The following is a 24,593-nucleotide window of genomic DNA, read 5'->3' as shown; positions in this document are numbered from 1 at the left end:
TCAATTGTGGGAGGGGCATAGCAGACTGAGGTGCCCTCCAGATGCTTTTGAGCATAAGCTCCCATTATTCCTGACTGTTGGTCATGCTGTCTGGTGTTTGTGGAAATTACAGTCCAAAAACATCTGAAGGGCACTGTTTCAGACCAACATTAATTTCAACTAAACATCTAAAATGGGTCTGAAACAAGAATCTGCAAACTCACGGGCGATCCTACTTATGCTAATTAAAAAGAAATCAGACCTGTTTGTTGTGTGCCAGATTCCAGCCAAAGAGAATTGGGTTCTGTAGAAAGATGCATAGTTAAGGTAATCCAACAGAACCTGCTGTGTAGATAACTCCACAGAAAAGAACACAAGTCATTTCAGTGGAGTGGTACAAATAATATGTGATAGACTAATCCCCCAAATAAAATGAACAAAGGTACCTAGTCAGATTTTGCTCTACGGTGTGTTACACAAGCCTGTATTTGTTTCATTCCTATAATGCAAACTTTCCTTTTGTATTCTTTCAACCCACATATCCTCAGAAGACTTTATCTCACCATCTTTTTTTATTATTATTAGCCAAGCAATTTAGGAATTGAGCAGCTCCAAGCATTACTGATGATGCAATGCTATTTTAAGGCAAAGCTTTTAGAGCTTGATAATTCTTGAGATGTCCACATTTATTGACTGAAGTCACTTGCCAATTCACAAAATAGAAGGGGGAAAGAATGGTAGCCAAGGAAATACCCCCAAAAAAAAAAAATCCAAAAGAAAGAATTTATTAAAAATAAAATTCTGTGTAAAAGTGTACAATTCTGTGTACAATTCTGTGTAAAAGTGAGTGGGAAACTTCAAAAAGAATTTTCTTAATGAAATTCATCTAGCCTGAGCAGTCAAAGGACTCCTTTATGAAAGACTTACAAATACAGGTCAACCTACACTAGATTTTAAACTTGTTTGATGGACTGTTATTGGAAATTATCATAGCAGGATTCAAATAACCAATGGGAATGATTCCAGTGGAATCCCTTTCTCACACACAAATCTTAGTTAAACTGAAATGAATAGCTTTAAAGTTATGGTAGATTTTGACTAAAACTACAAATCAACAAAACTGGACACGGTTTTATGATGGCATGTATCCAGATGTTGTATTTTAAACACTTCTAAAAAGCATATACTGCATGATGGAAAATTCTGCCCCCATATCCATTAATAGTCTAATATAATACTTTAAAAAGATTGAAGTCTTATTCAATTTTCACTTCCCTCTCATCCTTCCGTTTTAGATGGTCATGGGGAAATACTACTAGAAAATCTGTTTTTAGATTCCTCGGGATAAACTTTGGTCAACATTAATCACTCATTAAGACAAGATGGAATAAAATCTCAGACAGAAAATAATAATAGGACTAAATTCCTGAAAACACTAAAGATACAAGGTCTGTTTTCTAGGAAGTTGCAGTGCTCATAGAAAGAAACTGGAAAAATAAATAAAAATGAAAAAATTAAGCTTTCAAGAATCTAGTAAAAAAATATACATATATTGTTGAATCCAGACAAAGCCATGCATAGAGTAGAGCCAATGAAATCAATGGGACAAATTAATCTTGATGACTTTGTTTGGATCCAACGCATCAACAAAATCATTCAGTGCTAACTGGCATAGGAAAGACATGTTTTTGATGAATGCAGTTCTTTCCCAGAATGTGAAACTGATTTTTCCACCTTCTGGACACTTGATAGCTGGAGTTAAATGAAATCACAACTCTGCTAAGGTGAAAGCCTTTGGGAGGATCATGATTTTCCACACACAAATACCTTCACCAAACTACCTATAAAAGCACATTTTTTAATATAGTAAAACCATAAAGTACTATTTATAAAAATATATTACATGTACAATTCAGTCCTTCAGCAAAAGTAGCAGTCCTCCAAACTGCACCACATTTATCAGTGGAGTTAATATGGGAAATACATGGAAACATCATCACTAACACACTTCCTTTTCTGTTCTATGAGCAGACACTAGTGACGGCTTACTATCCCACCAAGGACCATCCCAGGGTGGTGGATGTAAGTTTCTTTGAAGCTTTTAGCCAAGTTAGTGTTCAGGCAGTTAGGGATGACTTAATGGTGGCCATCCTGTTGCTCACTTCCTCGACTGAACAGAGTATTATCCTCATCGCACGTCAAGGCTGGAGCCTCCATGTTCTCCAATAAAGTATGATGAGCCTCATAACCATGGAGAGGCAAGACAGGCTCTCTTTTAACTGAAGTTGCCAACTGGCTCCAGTTGATGCTGACGTTTTTAAAAGCGTGCAGAAAGAAAATGCCAATAATTATGGTGAAGAATCCACTTAAGGTCCCAATCATATCGCCAAGCTCCATGCTATTCCATTCCTTGAAGAGGATGACGGAGCAGATCACCACCGTGGTTGTGAAGCAGACGTAATAAATGGGTGTCACTAGAGACGTATTGAACACATCTAATGACTTGTTGAGGTAGTTGATCTGAGTGCTGACGGACAGCACCAAGATCACCACCAAAATATAAAACAGTGGATGTCGGAAGACTGGCTTCTGATACAGCATGTCTTTAATTGCAATGCCCAGCCCCTTGACAGCGGAGACTGAGAATGCACCAATCACGGAACAAATGGAGATGTATACCAGTATATTCGTCTGGCCAAGCCTTGGAGCGACAATAAAAATGAGCACCAGTGAGATCACAATTATTACAGCGGCAAATGCAATGAACACTGTTGGGGGGGAGAGAGAGAGAGAGAGAAACAGTTACATAATGTGGATATAGTGATAAAAATACTTATCACAATTTGCTCAACTGAGTGGGTTGGATCCAGAGAGTCATAAAGAGCAATTCTGCTCATAGGATTCTCTTACTCACAGAAGGGGTGAGGAGAGAAAAAGGCAATATTCACTGATTCCCACTGCAGTGCCTGAAAATCTGCTCCAGAGAGTTGGGAGACCTTTCAAAACAGCATGGGAAGTGGCACAAGAGTAACTGGTGAAAATAGTCCCTTCCACCATGAGCAGAATGACTCATGGCTCTGGAACCAATCCAATCCAATATAAAAATGGACAATTGATTAGAGGCAATATAGTTGTGTCCACTATATTGATTGATATAGTAGCTTCAGTATGGCAAAGTAGGGCCCATGTGTACATTCAAAGCTCCCCCCGCTAGCAGTTAGAGATGGGGAAGAGCTTTGTGTGAGGAGCTCCATCTTCCACAGTCAATACGGGGCTCCACATCACAGCCAATATCTTTTAGCAACTTGCATGGTTTACACTTATGCTTTGGTATAATTAGTCTTCAAAAGTTATTTGCCAATAAGAATTATGCAGCAGGGATAGCATTATAAAAACAAACAAAAACAGCATAGCTATAAACTGAATTTGTTCAGCACATGGGCTGATCCCTTCCTCCCCATCTAGGATAGTTTTCCTTGAAGACTAGCAGCGTTTGACCCAATGACATTGGCTTCCAAAATTTGATTTAAACGTTTTGGAAAAGAAGATACACGAACTATGACTTTCCCAGGTAAGTGTGCACAAGATTACAGCTCTCAAATCACTTTCTCTAATATCCATAATAAAGAGACAAGTAATTGAGACGATTGTGAATATTTCCACATGAACAAAAATGTTTCAGGAAGTATTTGTCTGGCCACCTTCCAAGTCCCTTTGGAACCCTGCTTTCTCAAAAAGTTCACCGGTATTTACCAGTTACCTGAGCAGGGCAATAGCTAAATGGAAAAAACTCCCTTCTCACAAGAGATTCCAGGCCCCTTCCATGATATTTCAGCTTCAATTGTTTTTTTAATTTTTTTTTAAAAGCCTCTAGCCATTTTACAGACTGAGATATAAGCAAAACCATGCAGCTACACAGTAAGATAAATCTGTGCCTGCCTTTTGATGTTCCAGTTGGATTCTAGTAGTTTATGCAAATAGCTAACTCGTGATGGATCTTTTCACAAGACCGAGTCCCACACATATCTCAACTCAAGGAAATTCAAGAGCAAGCTCAGCAGCACAGCATACACTTTGCATACAGAACTGGCATCTGAAGTAGCAGGACTGGGAAAGACCTTTGCCCAAGACTGTGAAACACTATAAACACTACGGCTGGCTTAATGGGCCTAAGGTTTGCATTCACATGCCCAATGATGCCCCAGAATGAGAAAAACACTGCATGAGTCAAGCCTTGCATTATCTCAGAACAAAAGAGCAAGGATGTTTACTCAGATAAAGTAGGGTGAGTACACAGTAAGGCTCACTAGCCAACTAGATTAGCTCCCTGATCTCTTCCAAGGTACACAACCCAGCACCTGTCTGCATGGCAAAAGATGACCATAGGAGGACTTGCCTAGGGCATATTATATTTACAAGTCAAGACCTAGTGTCAGAAAAGGGCCCTAAGATACCACATGACATTTCCATTTCCCACAATGATTCGTCCTAACTTTTGGTTTGGTGCTAGTGATGTAGAGGGAGAAAGCGCAGTGGCGTCCAATACCCTTGGTTAACCTGAAATGCTATGATCTGGTTTACACAAGGCTCCAATTACACAGTACTAGACGTGCTTCACCAGCTTCTAGGCCCACCCAACATCTCATGTTGGATGTTAACGCTACAGCAGGGTTGATGCATGTAGAGCAGAGCATGCACAGTCCCAATGAAGGAATAGATTCCTGGACTAAATAAAAATATCAGCAAGATTTTTTAAAAAAACTCTTTGATAGTACATTTAATCATTTAAAAGTAGTTATCTCAATTACATACCTGGATCTTTTAGCTTCATTTCCATTTCATCCAACGATGAGACTTGCTCCTCTTCAGGAGCATGAATTACCATCACAGTAGAACCCAAAATGCTTAATATGCATCCCAGCTTCCCATGAATATTGAGCTTTTCATCCAAAAAGTAGGAAGACAATATTGCACTGTTTGGATTTTTAAAGAAAGGAAGTATTAAACAAAAACAATACTTTCAATGGTGCAAACGTAAAACTTGTTCAGAATAACCCGAACTAATAAGAACCAAGAAAAATACTGTATACATATGGTCTAGCATCTTAATAATACTACAGTCAGTTGAAGGAATACTTCCACAGACTTAGGCTGCAAACTGTTCACATGAAGAGGAAATGTGGATAATCCACCTGAAAGCATGAAAGACAGAATGAAAAGATGAGGCAAGAAGAGTGAGGAGTTCTGAGCGCCAAAAAGCACTCAGACCCCTGGCCTGAGTAAGGCTACTATTGATTGAAGGCAGGGTGGAAATTTCTATAATAATGAAAGTAAAATGAGACCACAAAATGGGACTACAACTCATTCACAATCCATAATTTGAATCAAGCCATGGAATACCTAATCTAGTGTACTGGATGTCCCAATGAGCAAAACTACTTTCTACTAACCTTATAAGAACACTTAATGCACCCAATGGGGTTACCAAAGTCGCTGGTGCAAACGCATAGGCAGCAAAGTTTGCTGCTTCTCCTATTCCCACTGCAAAAGAAACTAATGTTAGTAGAGAAAGAGCAATTTTTCTAACAGTTATGAGCTGGGTAAATCTGAATTATTTTTGAGACAGAACTTGCCACTATCTCCTGCTGTGTGCAGGAGAAGCAGCGCGATCAAAGTGGCCCACTGAATGGGCCACCTGCACGTTGTTTATTTCCTCTTTCGAAAGGGGAAGTAATGAGGGACAAACGTGCAAGCGAAGCAATGGTAAGGCAACACGATTTTTCCTCTTGTGATGACACTCACAATTAACATTTATGGCTCTTCCACGCATTACGATTGGCACCAGAAATACTGGCATTTTCCCATCAGCAAACACATAATATGTGGGCATTATACACATCGGTACATGCATCTTTAAAACACCAGAATACACCCATCTGGGAAACTGGCTCCAAACAAGTGTACACACATAAGTCTTTCTCTGTCGCTCTCCCCTATATGATTACCATCACACAACAGGGAAGTGGGGACAAGCCCAATGTCCCTGTCCCTGCCCCTCCCGCATGTCACAATCTCTGCAGCCCCCATGTTGGGGACTAATGTATGCGGTGGAGAGCCCTGCCCCAGCGATTTAGAAGCCTGGTCTTCCTGGGTTCTAAGTCACATGGAAAACCTACTCAAATACAAAAGGGTCCACGCTGCAGACGTTCAGCCCCAATAAATGGAAGTTTACAGGAATAAGAAGGGGGACATGGAGGAGAGTGTGGAACTAATGAATGATCACCCACTTTCTCCCCTCGCCCCATATGATAGTAATCACTTTGGGGGAGTATAACTCAATAGGGCTATAATTATTGTGAACACCAGTGTGGGATCCCCACCCATTAACATTTTGTGGCAAGAAACACACATTTTCCTTTGGCAAGCAGTGTATAGAACTACATTTATACTATTAACTTCTTTACTACTTACTTGAAAGCAGTCCTGCCCACCATAGCCATTCCTTCAGGTAAGAATACCCACCCTGTCCTGAAAAAAATAATTATTATTTACAGTTAAAATAATGTACGAAGACCTCCAATAAAGCCTTTGAAGCACACTCTTGTTAGTTTTTTATGTTTTAAAGGGGAAGCATTCATAGCTTCTCTAGCCAAGCATGCTTCTGGGGAATCCTTACCCCATTAACATCTTAAACTGCAGACAAAATTAACCAATGTCCTCTAAATATCATTGTTAAACTTGGTTAATTTAGTTGAATTTTATTGGCGCTAATAAAGATATTGTTCCTGTTTTTAATCATCATTTTGTCAAGCAAACTTAGTACAATAATATATAAAAATGCATGGAAGAGATAAAATGATATGATAAAAATAGGGATAATGTTGTGCTATTCTAGTATATTATGAAAATTGACCATCATTATAGGTTTATTAGGTAATGCTACAATCCTATTCTCACTTACCTGGGACTCCATAGGGAAGACCAAACTCCCCCGAGTCCTGTTGTGCTCTCTGCTTGCTGGAATTCAACCATTTGCCTGACCTTGGCATATACGTGGGGTGAGCTGGCAGATGGTCTATGGGCATCTGACGAGAGCTCACACCTTCTTTTTTTGTCCATGAGTCATGGCTAGAAATATTTATAGAAATATCTGCAGAAATATCAATTTCTGCAAAATTGCACCTGTTAATAGCACAATTTGAGTAAAAATGCAGGCATAAAGGACCATTTATGCCAACAATTTTGCACAAATTGTGCTATTAATGGCCGCAAATTGTGGTTTCCGTAAATGTTCCCAGCCACAAATTTGAACAAATTGCAATTTTGGCAAATCCTGATTTGCACACACACACACACACACACAAAACCAAGTGGAAAAACGCAAGCTTCCATGACTTAGCATGCGCCGAGTTGAACCAGTTCACAGATTCATGAAAGAACTCGTCAAGCTTCACCCCTAAACCGGTTTCCTCCAACATCCTTACCTGGGAGGTAGCCCCAATGAAATTAATGAGACTTACCATTGAGTGTACAAGTACAGAATTGTACTGCTTTTCATTTCCAGCTTGGGCTCTTACATAATTTTACTGTAAAAGCTACATTCCATACTCTTTGAACCATTCAGAGAACCAGGAACCAGTGATTTTCCCCCCAACTGGAGACCATATTTATTTTTTGCTGTTACCAATAAAGTTAATATTAAGCCTATATCTGATTTTATAACCACCCCTCTTAACCTAACAGAACCATTTTTGATTAGTAAACTATCTAAACCAGTCATGTCCTTTAATGAGATCTAACATAGTTTTCCAATAGCGTCTGATCATTGTGTAGGTCTAAAGCAGCCTTTTCCAACTGGTGCCTTCTCAATGTTTTGGACTTCAGTTCCCATAAGCCCCAGCCAGCATGGCCAATGGTCAGGAAAGCTGGGAACTATAATCCGAAACATCTGGAAGGCACCAGGTTGTGGGAGGCAGGTCTAAAAAACGTGATAAAGTATTAGCATGAATGGTTTTATGTCTTCAACAGTTATTATTTGACAGACAGCATATATATCTTAATTTATGAGTGACGAACCACTGATATTTAATCTTTACTTATTTATTTATTTATTTATTACATTTATATACCACCCCATAACCAAAGCTCTTTTAAATTAGAACATGTCAATTTCTAAGTATTATTCCAAAATGCTTGCCATTTCTTATCCTTACCCCATTTTTCGTGAAATTACCTGTTCAAGACTCTGTAAACATAATATCCAACAATTAGATCAAACATTAACTTATTAATTATTTGAACCTGGATTTTCTTCATATTAGAACAAACATTAGAAGAATGACTATTTATTTGAAGAAACTGGAGAAAAACTTCCAATTAATAATTTCTTCTTAAGAACAAACATGATGCTCGGATTCCCCCCCCCTCCAAAAAAACCCACCAACACAGCTCCCTGTTTTTGACTTCTATAAAACTAGCAAGTTTGTGATTAACTCAGATCTCCCAGACATGAAAAGTTTCTATCCCTTCTCCACAAATGGATATGCATTTTTAATATCATTTGATAGTGCTGGGAGTTGTAGGACTTCCATCTAAACTTGCATAGGATTGTGCCCTAAGTTCATTTTGTATTATTTTTATGTTGCTTCAAGAACTTATTTAGCTGAAGAGTGTGTAATAAATGGATTGAATAAGTAAATAAGCAAGCTCCCATAATATATTCCTCACAACTCCACCCCAGGTAAGCTGTTGTCTAAGAGCAGAGATGGGGAACCTATGGCGCTCCAGATGTTGCTGGACTACAACTCCTATCATTGGCCATGCTGACTGGGGCTGATGGGTACTGGAATCCAACATCTGGATGGCCATGGGTTTCTGGCCCCTGCCTTATAGCAAATATTCAAAGCCATCCATCAGAGAAAACCACTTAGTTTGCTGCCATGTGAAGAATTAAAGCTATGCTTTCCATAGTATCTCAATTTAGATATAGTCTTTAAATTGATAAACTTTAAAATACACATTTTAAAAATACAGTTCACGGTTTGGATACTGAGCTTTCTAAAAAAAAATTATAGAAAGGAGTTTGGTTATTTCTATGATAGTATTAATTTTTCTTACCTGCTCTAGTGAATCCTTTTTCAGCCAATTGCAAAAGGCCCTTTTTTTTCAGTATAAAGCTGGAGCCAACAAAGATACTGGACCCTATGGCCAAGGCCACGCCTACGTATAAACTGTATTTGCTTCCTGTGGGCGTAGGCACGTTCAGCATTGTTTCATTTGGGTATTTTCCAGAATAGGCGAAGAAAGAAGCTTGTAGCTCTGATACATTAAGGATTTGACACCATGCGTGATGAGCGTTGAGGCAAATCAAAGGAAAAACGTCACCTGGGGTAAAATAAATATTTATTTAAGCACATTGAATCCACATCTAGAAAAGACTCTGAAGAAACTATTTGCATGGTTATGATAAATACACCACATGACCCTATTCCACTTTTTTTTATATATCTTACCATTACATTTAGAAGATTAACAGATTGCTTTTAAATACAGCAGTTCTCAAGGCAGGGAACAACAATTAAAGCAACAGAAAACAAACCCACATCAATAAAAACCAGAAGGAACAATACATTACTCGGCACTTGATGGTGAAAAACAAGGCCCCAATTAGTGACAGATGCTACTTTAAGTTTTTGGCATTTGGTTTATACCTCACTTGTCTTGAGGCATCAGTGTGAGCTAAAGAAAATGTTTTTCCCCATCTTGAATTTGACTAAACAACAAAAGAAAACAGGTGGTACAGCATCAATTATACAACGCAGCAGCAATTGTGCGCCCACCCCAGGGCTTTCCACCAAAGCTGCGGAGAAAAAAAGACAGGGACTTATCCTGACATTTTTCTCTGGAGCTAGACAAGGATGCGCAAGACAATATCAAGACACCCCCTAAGCCTCACTCTGGATTCGGAACAGAGGCATGGACAGGTGGTGTCTGGTGGAAGGTGATATGCAATTTGGTCGCCTTCCACCAGGAAGAGGGTGGAGCTGGCTCCGGCCCCCGGGTGACCGCCCAGAAACCCCATTCCCTCCTCAGCGTTGGGGGAGGGTAACCGTGGGATTTCTGAGGGATGTGGTGCCAACTTAGTGCCATGAAGACACCCCCCCATGTCTAAGTTTGAAGCCAGCTGGAGAAGTTTGCCAAACAGTTCACAGCTGACATGAACAGCTTCTAAGACACCAAATTCTTCAGGGGTGTCTTCACGGTGCCACTTCAGGTGCACATTCCCTTAAAACGGCACAGCATTACAGTTGTGAGGTGGGAACAGTGAATCCCCAAGGAAGGAGGGAGCATGGGCTTTCCGGCAGCCATTTGGCTTGTGGAGACCACCCCCTGCTCTCTGCCTGGCCTTCCCGTGCTTCTGGTGACCTATCAGAGTTCACAATCTGCCCCTGTAACAACCCTAGCCTGAAGCCGAAGCGAGGTCACCACTGACAGATGAGGAAAAACAGTGGTGACCTCACAGCAAAGCAAAAAGTCGGGGGGGGGGAGTCCTGTGGTGGCTGCAAGTTGGTGGTTGCATCCTATATCCAATGCAGTACCACTGTGCAGCCACCATGAAGTAAATAGGGTGTACAGACAGCCCTTTGGGTTGATATTGCTTGGGAGCAATCCCATGGCTGCCTGTATGCCTCCCTGCTTCCTATCTGCTTCCAATCTATAAACTTGTAAACCAATAAAACAAGTTGTTTTACTGGGGGATACTGGGGACCAGAGAACTGACCTGCGATAAGTATGATGAAGGGCAATATATAACATGGCTTAAATACAAGCCCAATGTGAATTTCTCTTAAAAGATCCTTTCTCACTGGAAATAGCACATTTTACTTCCAAGATTCTTCTTTGGAATTCATAGGAACATATAAAAATGCCTTATACCAACTCGCTTACAAAACAGAATAAGATACCAGCTGTTGAAAACCTAAAAAAAAAATGCTAATGAAGCACACAACAGGAAATAAATATAAGTTACAAAACCAATTATTTATAATTGAAGGGTCAGTAAAACAAAAACAAAATACTGAACTACTAAATCACAAACAGGGGTAAGGAAATTAGAACAAACAAACTGAAACCTTATAGAATACAAAGATGCGTATATTGCATAAAAGAATGTGTGGTATTGTGGTAGGTGAATTGCATGTTGGGAGTTGTAGGAGAGGCATGGAGGGGAGCTGAGAGGAAGAGGAAGTAAAGGGGTGGAGTCAGGAAGATTGGAGTGTGTTTGTTAGAGTTGCAGTTGCAGTCTAGGCCGAGAATAAAGGAGTGTTTAAGAAGATGTCTCTGGTGTCTTAAGATTCTTGCAATACAACAAATTGGCGACGAAGGTGGGATGGCTCTTCTACCTTTGACTCCCCCACCATCTTTCCTCTAAACTCCGGGTGAGCCAGTGATTCCCTTTACTTCTTGGATTAGAATGTTTGATACCTATGTGCTGGCTATTCATGATGGGGAGCTTCTAGAGGCAAGGAAGCGTGCATTACTCATCCACTGCTTGGGAGCAGAAGCTCAGAGAATCTTCTATCATTTACCTGTTGTGGATAATAAATATGAGACAGCTTTGGCTGCTTTAAGGAACTTTTTTGTGCAAAGGGCTTCATTCACAAAGTTAAAATTAAACACAATGTGAGGCCAGTACAACAGAAACTACGCCGGTTACCATTTGCTGTGAGAGACGCTGTATCACAGGAAATAAAAAAATTAGTACAGAATGACATCATTGAAGCTATTGATTCTTCTGAGTGGGTTTCCCCAATTGTTGTGATTACAAAGAAAACAGGAAATATCCGTCTGTGTGTGGACTTGAGGGAGCCAAACAAGGCAGTGGTAGTTGATAGCCACCCACTCCCTCACATAGAAGAAGTCTTTACTGAACTGCAGGGTGCCACATTATTTTCCACCCTTGACCTACAAAGTGCTTATCATCAAGTCATATTACATGAGGACAGTAGAGATCTCACTGCATTCATCACCCATGAGGGCTTGTTTCATTTTAAACGTGTCCCATATGGTTTAGCATCAGCCCCCAGTGCCTTTCAGAAGATGATGTCTCTGATCCTTAAGAATCAGCCAGGGGTCCAGTGCTATCTAGATGACATCATTGTATTTGGACAGACCCAAGCACAACATGACAAACATCTACAAACTGTTTTGCAGTGTATAACAGATACAGGACTAAAGTTGAACCTTTCCAAATGTGTGTTCAGACAGAAGGAGTTACCTTTCCTTGGACATATTATATCACAAAATGGATTGAAACCTGATCCTGACCATGTCAAGGCAGTTACAGAAGCCCCCCCCCCCCGCCCTCACCTAAATATATCCAAACACTGCGCTCCTTCTTAGGCCTTACATCTTGGTATGCAAAATTTGTGCCAGATTATGCATCTGTAGTAGAACCACTACGGCAGTTGCTTCGTGGATCTACACCCTGGATGTGGACATTGGCTGCACAAACCAGACGTTCATCAGTTTATTATCCACAGGCGAATGGAGAGATAGAACGTTTTAATAGAAGTTTGAAGGAAAGTCTACAAACAGCTGATTTGGAAAGTAAGGCTTGGAAACCTTTCATTACAGAGTTTTTACAAGTATATAGAGCCACAAGGCATGCCACAACACAGAAGTCACCAACTGAACTATTACATGGGAGGGAGATGCACACAAAGCTTAGTGTTGCTGGACTACAAATGCTTAAGCCAGATACTTCCCTGCAATTGGTTGTGAGGCAAACAGTACAAAAGAAACAACAAAAGTATAAGACTTATACAGATCACCGTTATGGCTCCAAGGAACCAGGAACACAATGTGGTTCATTTGTACGGGTGAAGAAACCAGGAATCATTCGGAAAGGAGAACAAAGATTCACTTTACCCCTGAAGGTACTTGACAGGGTAGGACAATACACCTATAAACTATCCGATGGCCGTATATGGAATGCTTGCTATCTTGCTCATGCTTATTCTGACTCATCTACAAATGGACAGAGATGGCAGACCAGGAATCTGGCTCCTAGTCAGTATGATCCAGTTACCGACACGAACGGGCACCTAGTTGGCATTGATGACTCCAGGGTGTTGCCCCTTGCTCAAAATAGCCAACCAAGACCCCTGCCTGATCAACATCCTCAGCGCACTAGACAACAGCCTGCATGGGCTAAAGACTCTGTTAAGTAATTACATCAGCAGCAATTAACAATGTTATTGACTCAAGGATAAAAGTTGTATTATGTTGTTTGCAGGGATGTGCTAGTCTGTTATGTACTAGGGTGGGGAAAAGTTATTGTGTTTAAATAAAGGGGATATGTGGTATTGTGGTAGGTGAATTGCATGTTGAGAGTTGTAGGAGAGGCATGGAGGGGAGCTGAGAGGAAGAGGAAGTAAAGGGGTGGAGTCAGGAAGATTGGAGTGTGTTTGTTAGAGTTGCAGTTGCAGTCTAGGCCGAGAATAAAGGAGTGTTTAAGAAGATGTCTCTGGTGTCTTAAGATTCTTGCAATACAACAGAATGTAAACATGAAATTGGATAGAAAGGGGTCTAAAGATCTTGCTATAAACGTAGATCTATCAACTCGCCCCCTTGGTACATCTCGCCCAGTATTGTCTATTCTAAATGGAACATGGAACCCCAAATCAGCTGCCTGAGACAGCCACCTCACTCTGCCTAACGGCAGGACTGGCTCCATCGGGGACCTTCCACAGATTGTTCAGCAATGCATACTGTATTTACATCCCACGTAGAAAAAAGTAACACGAGCAGGGAACATATTATTAGTAAAAGCATAGGAAAGTCCCAAAAGAACATGGCATCACATATTCGTTTTGTGTCTAATCTCACTCAGAACAGATGTCACCCCAATGAAACTCAGTTTTTATTCCTCTGTGGGGGAAGGGGGGAGTTACTTGGTACAGGGTAGGCGGACGCTTCATGAATATACATTCCAGAAGTGGTTGCTTCTGAAGAACGCCTTTCATTCATGAAGTCAACTTTTCATAATAGAAATAAAAGAAGCTGGAATGACAGCAGTATGGGGAGGGGGGAGAGAAGTTTGGGAGACAGACAGTTCCTTCAATTTGGGGATAATCTGAATATAACTACAACAGATACACCTATTTTAGCAAATAATTACAGTTAAGCAACCACCTTGTGGTGATGTTCAACAGCTGGAGATCATATTCACTTATATAAAATATTTATTGGCCACCTTTAAGGGCAGAAGCCCTCCCAAGGTGACTTACAGCAATAAACACATAAAAACAGTTAAATATTAAAAGCATTGCAACATACACATAGTAAAATAACAATAAAAGACGACAATAAAACCAGCAACGACAACAAATATTGCTTGCTCACGCATTTGAAAGCAACATTCAAGCACTTTTCAGTTACACATACGCCTAATGATGCAATGCTTGGCGTTGTAGAGAGGGAGGGGAGACTGAAAAAGCACCACAAAAACTCGCATGTCCCATTAGCCACACATTCTTTATGGTGGATTATTAAATACATGTTTTGAACTGTGCAGCAGGGAAGCGTCTGGTGGAAGGGATCTGAAGTGTAGAAAAGGCACATGGAAAAGGGTTAAGCAGTTACTTCACCCTTAAATCCCACCTTCCCAAAACTGCCCAAAACCTTCAGGGGAGTGTTTCACCACCACTACCACATCCTCTTCCTCCTCCTTCTTCTCCTGTTCTCCTAAATTTATGTCTGTTCTATCAGATGTACATCTGCCTTTTAACTTGTTACTTTTATTTTTGATTGCTGCAATGTTGATGTTGTTTTAAATAGGCTCTAAGCTCCCTTGGATATTGTTGTTGCTTTTAATGGGAAGGCAGGGCAGGAATACTTCTAATAAGCAAATTTGTATGCTATGTGTACTTTTGTGAACCGCCCAGAGAGCTTTGGCTATTGAGTGGTATAGAAATCCAATAATAAATCAATAAACGAATAGCCCCTCAGAAGTAGAAGGGCATATGAAGGCAAATAAGTACTCCTCCATCTCTCGACCCCTCCTGAGATTGAGAGTGCATGCAACAGCAGTTCATTTGCCTGCTCCTCTGTCACTCCTCTACTGCCATTTCATGTAGTGTAGAAGAAAAAAGGTAAGATGACTGAACATGTCAGAAGGCCACTGGGTGGGGCACGGTCTACCAAGTTCCATTCAAAGTGGCCTGCAGGTAGTACTATTTGCTACCGAGGGCCTGAGAGATTAAGGGAAAGTTGCAGCACACACCTTTGTAGGCACAACAACTTCTGAAAATGGAGCAAGATGGTTGTGGGCAAACATAATGCATACTTCTATAATTAACTATCAATCAATATGATCAATGACTTGCTTGTAATCTTGCATACAAGGAAGAGGAAGACAAGGCAAGGGAAGAGTATGAAGCAAACACTAGGGCATTTATTCACGGCGTGTACCTATTTCAGATAGCTGTGGAGTTTAAACAGATAGAGTTGCATTTCTTAACTTGCTGTTATGACTACCCTCAGTTTCAATAGAAAATAACTGGTCAGAACATTTTATTTATTTATTTATTTATTTATTTATTACATTTCTATACCGCCCAATAGCCGGAGCTCTCTGGGTGGTTCACAAAAATTAAAAACATTCAAAGTATAAAACAACAGTATAAAACCATAATATAAAATACAATATAAAAGCTCAACCAGATAAAAACAGCAGCAATGCAAAAATTACAAATTTAAAACCATGTTATTTAAAATTTATAGATTGTTAAAATGTTGGGAGAATAAAAAGGTCTTCACCTGGCATCTAAAAGCATATAATGTAGGTGCCAAGTGAACCTCCTTAGGGAGCTCATTCCACAGCCGGGGTGCCACAGCAGAGAAGGCCCTCCTCCTGGTAGCCACCTGCCTCACTTCCTTTGGCAGGGGCTCATGGAGAAGGACCCCTGAGGATGACCTTAGGGTCCGGGCAGGTACATATGGGAGGAGGCTATGTCCGTAGACTCAAGTCAGATAGTCTCTTATTGAACAAAACAGCTTATCTTGCTTTCTGTGCTACACGTATACCACCTCGCTTCTTATAAATGCACTTCTCCCATTTGCTACAACCAGTTCAGTAACACTACTCCAAACACTGGGGCTGTAAACTGGAGGCTTATAACTACAGTTATTCCAGATCATCACATGGATGCTGTGCCTAACAGTGGAAGAGGCATGCTTATTAAGCAATAGCCTTCAAACTGGTTCTGTCAGTATCCTAAAAAGGTGTTCATGTGTTCAGTTCAAATTAGCAACAGCCACCATTCCGTCACCTATTACTGGGCAACTCCCTAATAATAAGGTAAGAAGTAAAGATCACTTGATGGCTCACAAGCCTAGATGATCACACAATAATGAAAGTTAATACAGGAACAACATAATCCCCTGAAGTCCATTCTATTGCCATGATAAATATGAAAAAACAATACATTTCCATGTTTTAAGTGGCACCCTACACACCTTCCTATATATTGCCCTGATTTGGATCACTCCTGTCCTCATGCCAGTCCCATTTTCATCCTGTAATTGGTTTCACCCTTTTAGAGCTCCATCAGATGAGTGTTTTATTGCAAGCTACTTACTGGGCACTCACGGGTCCCTCTCATGACATTGTCTGCCTCCCACGCACCCCCTTCTAGCCTTCTTCATGTGACAAAAAAACACCCCAGTAAGTCCGACTTAAAGAAAGAAGTTGTAAAACCGTCCAATGAATGGGCCACATGCATGTTGTTTACTTCCTCTTTCAAAAGAGGAAGTAATGAGGGACAATGTTAAGCAAATGTGATTTCCCCCTGTGAGATGATGCTCTTAATTAAGTGTGTCATTTGCATTAGCTTGGGCTTTACTCATATGTCCCTAACTTGAATTATATTTTGCCAAACCTTTTTCCTCTCCATGGGTCTCCCTTATCCTCTCTTCCCTTGAGGCAAGTATAACACTCAATTAACTCTTCCCTTTGCATTCTCTACCATTTCCTCTCCTCTCTCCTTTGTAACACCAGTGGGGCATCATTCATGGCAGGACATGGCCCTGGAGCACCTTGAGTAGTACATCCACTCACACCCACAGAGTGAATTTCCTTCAATACTGAGCACTATAATCAGCTCTCAAACATGTACAGCAGCTTTCAAAGCTGGCAGTGGAAGAGACTTCCAGGAACGACTTAGCTCCAGTACTCAAGGTTCGGCCTGTATCAAATAACCAGTGGGGCTGCTCTTTTATTTGCTAGAACCTTTGCCACAGTTTCTACAACAGGCAGTAATTCAATACATACAACAGGGGTGGATAAGTTGTGTCCCTCCAAAAGTTTTAACCTACAACTCCCATCATTTGTCTCCATTGGCTATGCTGGCCAAGGCTGTGGGGAGTTTTAGGCCAACAATCTGGAGGGCCACAAGTTACCCACCCCTGAAGGCATGACCTCCCCCGTCACAGGAACACCAGAAGAAGGTTGTACCATCTTCTGCTTGCCCACTGCTGTTAAATGCAAAAGAACCCTGCTGGAAAAGTTGGCAACTCTAAATACCAGGAGCACAGAGTGTAAGGAGAATGCGAGGAGGTGGATGCCTCCGAGCATCTACAGAGCGCGTGCTGCCTCCACGCCGAGTAACCATCGTTACTCCCATACGCTTAGAATTTGGGCTTCTAACCCAAAGATATCGCTTCCCATCAAGATGGAGCGCCGGCACCTTCTTCGATATACACTGGAAATTCGACGCACACCTCTCACTTAGAAATTAAGCATCAATAAAGAGGGGGGGGGAGAGAGAGAGAACGACTGACCTTCGCGACACGCCTCCCGAAGCAGCACCACTTTCTCCCCCATGGCAGAGCCTGGGATTTTCAAACGCCTTGTGGAGAAATCTATTTGTAAACGCGGCTGCTACTTCAAGCCCGAGCGCGACCCCTTTCGTCTTAAGACACGGAGCGACTTTTTCAGCCTCTCCCTCGCTAACCAGCTCCGGCCAATCCCAGCCGAGGAGCGGGCGTGGAAAGGATTGATAGTCGCCCTAGCGCCTGTTCTTTCTGCACCAGTCCGTTGTGGCGTAACAATGATGACGAGATCGAATTCCGTACTTGCACGTGTTTCTTTCACGGCTAATGGGTGAAAGCTTTCACTCCTTCAGTGTTGACAAAGGTCTCCTGCGCAAACTTAGAAAGTTTGAGGATATTCCCGATGACTTTCCTAATCCAACTTGCCTTCTCTCTTATGTCTGTTACTGAAGTTCCCCCCTTCTAAAGTGTCCCAATTTGAGAACTCAGAAGTTTCAAACACACGATCACATCACACCCTTGTACTCGGTGCTTTAAAGTCAACAAGAACGGCTTTATCCCTATTTCTGTACTCAGACCACTTCTTTCATATGACACTAAAAAACATGTTTGAGCCTGAGAGTCGAAAATGTGATTGAACACACTGGGTGCTTCCAGCGAGACTTTTATTGCACCATCACCTTGCCTCATCCAAGGAATTTTATGGGGCCCCAAGACAATGTCATTTCCCACTCATAACCATACTGTTTTTCCACCGCTTCCATCATTTTTCTTACCACAGAAAATTATTATATTTATATCCTGGCTTTCCCCGAATACTGGGACTCCAGTCGGCTTTACAAATTAAAACATGTACAGTTAAAACAGATAGAGATATACAAAAAACTAAAAAAATAATTAAACATGCTACAATATTAAAACATTTAAAATACGAATACTTTTTTTTAAAAAAAAAATCCAATATATAAACATTGCATAAACAGAGGTCCAGACTACCACCCAAAGCCCAGCTGGAACAGAAAAGTTTTAGCCTGCCTCTGGAAACACACCAGGGAGGGAGCCACTCTAGCTTCCCTGGGAAGGGAGTTTCAGAGCCCCAGGGCAGCCACTGAGAAGGCCCTCTTCTGCATTCCCACCAGGTGTGCCTGTGATGGTGAAAAGAAAAATCTTTCTTAACGGATTTTCCGTGGTAAGAAAAAAAATGGAAGAAGTGATGGGAAAACATGGGAGGGTTGAAACTGTAAGCGTCATCACACGGGGGGGGGGGAAATCATGTTTCCTTACCCTCGTTTCTCCGCCCCCACTTTTGTCCCTCATTACTTCCTCTTTCTGCCTGGTGGGGAAAGAAGAAGTAAACAAAGACCACGTGGCCCATTCAGGGGTCGTTTTAATTGTGCCGCTTTCCCTGCACACAGCAGGAGATCACAGCACATTGTTGTTGTTGTTTTTAAAAGTTAGATTAAAAGAGGTGTATTTTGCAATGGAAAAACAGCAAGAGGTGCACAGGAGGTGGACAATGTCATCTAAAAGACGCACACACATCCATAAGTGGGTAGTAGTGAGCATGCAATGGAACATCCCCACCCAAAAAAATATGTGAATGGGTTAGGTCAATGGTACTATAAAAGCCTCATCTGGAAACACCCATGCCTTCTAACTGGTATTGCTAAGAGCCCTCTGTTTGGAAACATCCACTGAAGTTGAAATCCTATACCCTCTAAAGTGGGGATAAGCTCCATTTAATTCAGTGGAACTTACTTCTGAATATATATGTACAGAATCCTTGCATTAGTAGTCAGATATATGCAAATATCCATTTTAGCCTGGTTTGAAAATGTATTTGCATTCACTAAAAGGCATTAGAATCAATGCTCCATACATTTTCTGTGTTCCAAAAATGAAAAAGATCCACTTCCTAAGCACCCTTAAGTTATTCTGAATACAAATAAAAGGTTAACATATTAGGGCAATGAATTCCTGTTAGATAGGGTTGTCAACAAATCAGGGATGTGGGTGGAGAAATCCTTTTTTTTTTATTTATTTAATTTTTTTTTATTAAACAACATATAACAACAACAAAACATCAAATAAAAAACACTTGTTACATAAACATAAAATTACCTTAATATCAAATATTCAAATTTTGCCTATTAAACATATTTATACTAAACATAACAGTGCTCCCCCCCCCCTCGGGATCTCATTCCTGTTTCCAAAAACTCATAATTTCTTCTGTTGGTGGTTTCCCACTTCCTTTAGAAAATACAAACTCCAGGAACTTTTTCCATATACCCTCAAAATCATTTGTTTTTGCTATACCTTTTTTCATTTTAATATTACATGTCAATTTATCATTTATAGCAATGTCCCACACTTCTTTATACCATTCTTCAATACAATAGTCTCCTTGCATCTTCCAGTTCCTGGCTACAATCAGCCTCACAGCCGTCAACAGATTCGTTATTAACTCTTTCGTTTCTTTATTACATTTAAGTTCTTCTTGCGGTGAAAGTAGTGCAATCCTTGGTGTGACTTCTACTTTAAATCCCACTATCTGCTCAATCTCATAAAAAACCATCTTCCACAACTTTTGCACATGTTTACAGTCCCACCACATATGTAAATACGTTCCTTTTTCACCACATCCCCTCCAACAATCTGCTGAAAGCTGATTATTAATCTTATTTAATCTGACCGGAGTTAAATACCACCTCCATACCAGTTTGTAGTAATTCTCCTTTATTCTTACTGACATATTTCTCAACACTCTCTGTCTCCATAATCCCTCCCATCTCTGCTGTCCTATCTGTATCTTCAAATCAGTCTCCCAAACCACTTTCCCACTACTATCCCTCACTCCTTTCTCAGTTAATACATTATATAGTTGACTCATTAACCCTTTTATCCCTATATTTTGTCCCTTATCAATTCCTTTTTTTTCAATTAATTCCTCAAATTTCGTCTTCTCTCCACACTCTCTATTTTCTTTTACCCAATTTTTAGTCCATTGTTCCAATTGCCCATAGTTTAACCATGATAATTTCAAATCTTTTAAAACATCTTCCAACCTCTCTCTTGTATTCATCCCCTTTAACCATTCACTTAATCTCATTTTATTTTTCTCCTTTAAAACTTTACCTAATCTATTCTTTAAATTTTCAGGAAAGAAATCCTGCTTTTTCACAATCTACCAGATATTATTATCACCTCTAAGGTCTATAGATCTAATTGCTGTTAAAGGTACAAAATCTGGACACAGTAAAACAAGCTGGCAACTCTGATGATGCTATAGAAATAACAATCATAACATTCTTGACTTTGCTCAGATGTAGCGCCATCAACCCATCGCTTTAAAAACAATAAACCGTGTAGGGGAAATTGTTATCCCTCTCTGGCACACATTCAGTATTGGCATACCATGCTGAGATGTGCTGGAACACAAGGATAACACTTTTAAGATAAAGCCTTGCTAAGAAACATCTTGGCACTTGCTGGTCATGCCTTGGAATGTGCTGACGCAAGACCCACAGAATACAATACAGTCTTGAAGGCACCATGATCACGCGTTTCCTTAACCCTTATATGGTATATTCATGCTGAACATACACTAACCAACACCTTCTTTTCACGAGGTAATCATGCATTTAACATGCTGTACTTAACAACCAATCATAGCTTGTAAACAAGAAATGTAACAACTTAGTTCTTAATAAAAACCAGGACGGGGCCGCCTGTTTGGGATGCCTCATCTTCATGCAGTTGGACTCCTTGCCAGTTATTCACCACAAAACCGTGGATTAAAGGTTCCAACAACCCAGCATGTCGTGCTACACAACCTATGAAGTGGGTTGCACGGTAAGGTGGAAAAGGCACATCATGGTGCACTTCCGTGAGTGAACAATCACAAGCACACAAATGCCTCGTGTAAAAAATGTCCTATCTGTCTTGTTCTTATGGCTGATTCTTAAAGCTACATTAGTTGGCAAGGGCAGCTATGTAACTGTTGCCTATATTTTCTCGGATAGGAAAATTGCTTTAGCAATTATGTTTGGTTGTTTGATGGCATCCCACTACACTGACAGTGCAGTCCTACTCAGACATAAGCCCCATTGAATTCAATGGGACTTACTACCAGGTAACTGGGTACAGAATCACAGCCTTAGCGTTTTATGCACATCTATAAGCAAAGCTTGATTTTTTGCAAATATTAGCATATTTACCTATCAGTGGGACAGAAGTGGTCACACCCCTATTGAGAAATGTATTTACTATAGTTTCACTTTCAAATATTTGATTATATGGAATACCAGTGGGGCCTGTAACAAAATGTTGTGGTTTATCCCCACCTCTAAAGAGCTCTCCTGTTCTAGTCAGCCTGAAAAAGAAGCCTTGTTCAGGTCTCCCAGGAAGTTGGGGTGTGTGTGTCTTCCCTTGGTGTGCTGTTTGTTTGCAATTGACACATAAACATTGTCTGTATCCATCTGCTCTCAGTCATAGACTTGATTTGGTAGCCTTGCACTGTCTACCTGGCTTCTAGTTTCTTTAGACCATGGCACCCACAGACATTTTTTGATGCCTTTCAAGGTGCAATACAAATTATAAATGCAATAAGGTGCCCTATCCTTTCTACTTTAATTTTTTTTTTTTTACTGGTGTGAAGAACAGGGCTCTGATCTTCTTGGCCTCCCCACTGGGATATTGTAAGAACAAGGGGCTTGCATCTGTGGCCTCCCTCGCAAGGCTGTTAGTAGCTAAGAGGAGACTCATAGATTGGAAAACACATGGGACTTGATGCTGGGGTTCTTGGTGAGACTGCCTTTGGCCAAGAGCTGCCTAGTATGTTCTCAAGCACCACCATGGCATCAAGGCCATGGCTAATTGACAGATTGGTTACAGCTGCTTTGGTGAGAACTGTCCTCCAGTTGGGAGGGGGAAGCCCAAAGGAGCAGCTTGGGTCTGGACTGGTTGAGCCCAATCAGCCCACCAGCCAGGGCTGGGGGCATAGAGGAGTTAGCAACCTGAATCATGTGTCTCCTGGGAAACCTCAAGGTATGGTGAGTGTCTGTCTAGAGCTGGAGAGCCTGCATGGTAAAGTAGTAGCATAGGCAGCCAGAATTCTTGTTTTGCTTGGTTGCTTTGGGGAACGGCTCTCTATCTATTTGTACTCTGTTTTATGATACTTTTATTGTATCACTGCTTTTACCTAGTCATTCCTTTTTAAGAGATCCATTTTATTCCTTCCCCTCACCTTAATCCCTTTAATAAACTGTGTTAAAGCCTTAATTCGGTATGGTTTACCTCAAGATAAGTCTTGGTGCTAAGTCTAGTGTTGGCTGGTAGCAGGCGGGTGGCTGGGTGAATAGTTACAGATTCACATGGTTGGGGTGACAATATGAAAAAGAGGACAGGGCTCCTGTATCTTTAACAGTTGTATTTAAAGAGGAATTTCACCAGGTGCTGCATGTATACAAATGACACCAGCTGAAATTCCCTTTTCAATACAATTGTTAAAGATACAGGAGTCCTAGCCTCCTTTCCATATGGTCACACTACACATGGCCTACCTTGCTGGGGGAGCGTATTGACTGTGCTCTTCCTTCACAACTGACAGCTGTGATTACTTCAAAGCAAAATGATGCCTCTAGCTACTCCCAACTTCTTTTCCCATGAATGCCTCTGGGCCACATGTGGGGGCTCAGAGACATTCTTAGGAAATGAAGTTGGCAGCTGGTTGCAGGCTAATGCTTTCATCTGCAGGGGGTGTATTTTGTGAAGATGCCCAGGACAGGCTCTCAAATTGCCAAATATGCACCCAGGCCCCTAAAGCTTGCCTGCTCCTGCTTTAGACCCTTCCCCACCCCATATTTCTTTTGGAAGGATTAACTATAATCAATATTCTGTAAATTCATTGGTATATGTTTGGCATATATTCCCCCCTTTCTAATTCTTTTAATTCACTAACTTAAGCGCTTGTGTCTCCAGCCCCTGCAATTCAGTTGCCTCATTTTTGGGTTTCACTTCCAATCTTACAGGCCCTCAATCACTTGGATTTGCTATTAGTGGGAATAAGTGAGGCCTACAACAAATTATTGCAGTGTTCTGTTCAGGGTTCCAACAAGTCAGCTATGCCTTTTTCCAGGATACTCCCCCTGGTTTTGAAGACACACCCCTTCACCAGACTGCATTCAGTGGGTACTCAGGTTTTTTTGTGAGTGGTGGATGGGTTGCTGGTTGGAGGTTAGTTTTGTAAACGTTTGGGTTTTCCGAAGGCCAGCAATAACTTCCTCTTGTGTGTGGATGACGATGTAATGGTCAACACTTGGGAAATCACTTCACTAGGATGATGAGAAATGTAGAGCCCTATTTTCAGAGCAAATGCAGCCACAGGAGTACCAGACCAACTCATGCTTTCAGGAACTGAGCAATAATTGGAACAAAACATAACTTAAGGTTTTTAAGAATAAGAGACATTGCTCTTATGGGGGGCAGGGACAGAAATGCTCACCAGCTTTACATTTTAAATGACATTAAGTATTGCCCAGTTCCTGAAAACATTAATTGATCTGATATCCTAGGTTTGGAATGGAGTGTATGAAATGCATTTGTTTTAATATTTACTGTCTCTAAAGAATTTTTTTCTGTGGGAACGTAGGGAACTTTTCATGAACATGATTGCTGTCACAGTTAAATCGTCATTCATTACCTTCTTGTAGACAGCATGAATTTATTATGTTTACATCAGCTCATGTGGCAGAAACTCAAATCTTGTTTTTCTGGTT

General features: G+C 40.9%; 1 protein-coding gene across 1 annotated transcript; it reads right to left on the bottom strand.

Moving 5' to 3' along the window:
- Positions 1-1,988: 1,988 nt before the first annotated feature.
- On the bottom strand, positions 1,989-17,866 carry NIPAL1 (NIPA like domain containing 1). Its single transcript, XM_063135374.1, has 6 exons — positions 17,824-17,866; positions 9,097-9,363; positions 6,451-6,507; positions 5,430-5,520; positions 4,792-4,952; positions 1,989-2,747 (listed from the first exon to the last, which is right to left on the bottom strand). The coding sequence occupies exons 1-6, from the start codon at positions 17,864-17,866 to the stop codon at positions 2,116-2,118; spliced, it is 1,251 nt and encodes a 416-aa protein (XP_062991444.1). The 3' UTR covers positions 1,989-2,115.
- Between the last annotated feature and the right edge of the window lie 6,727 nt (positions 17,867-24,593).

Source organism: Elgaria multicarinata, chromosome 10, assembly GCF_023053635.1.
Source record: "Elgaria multicarinata webbii isolate HBS135686 ecotype San Diego chromosome 10, rElgMul1.1.pri, whole genome shotgun sequence".
In the NCBI taxonomy this organism is placed as follows: domain Eukaryota; kingdom Metazoa; phylum Chordata; class Lepidosauria; order Squamata; family Anguidae; genus Elgaria; species Elgaria multicarinata.
Note: the sequence above shows the minus strand (reverse complement) of the source record. Positions and strands in the feature narration are given on the sequence as shown.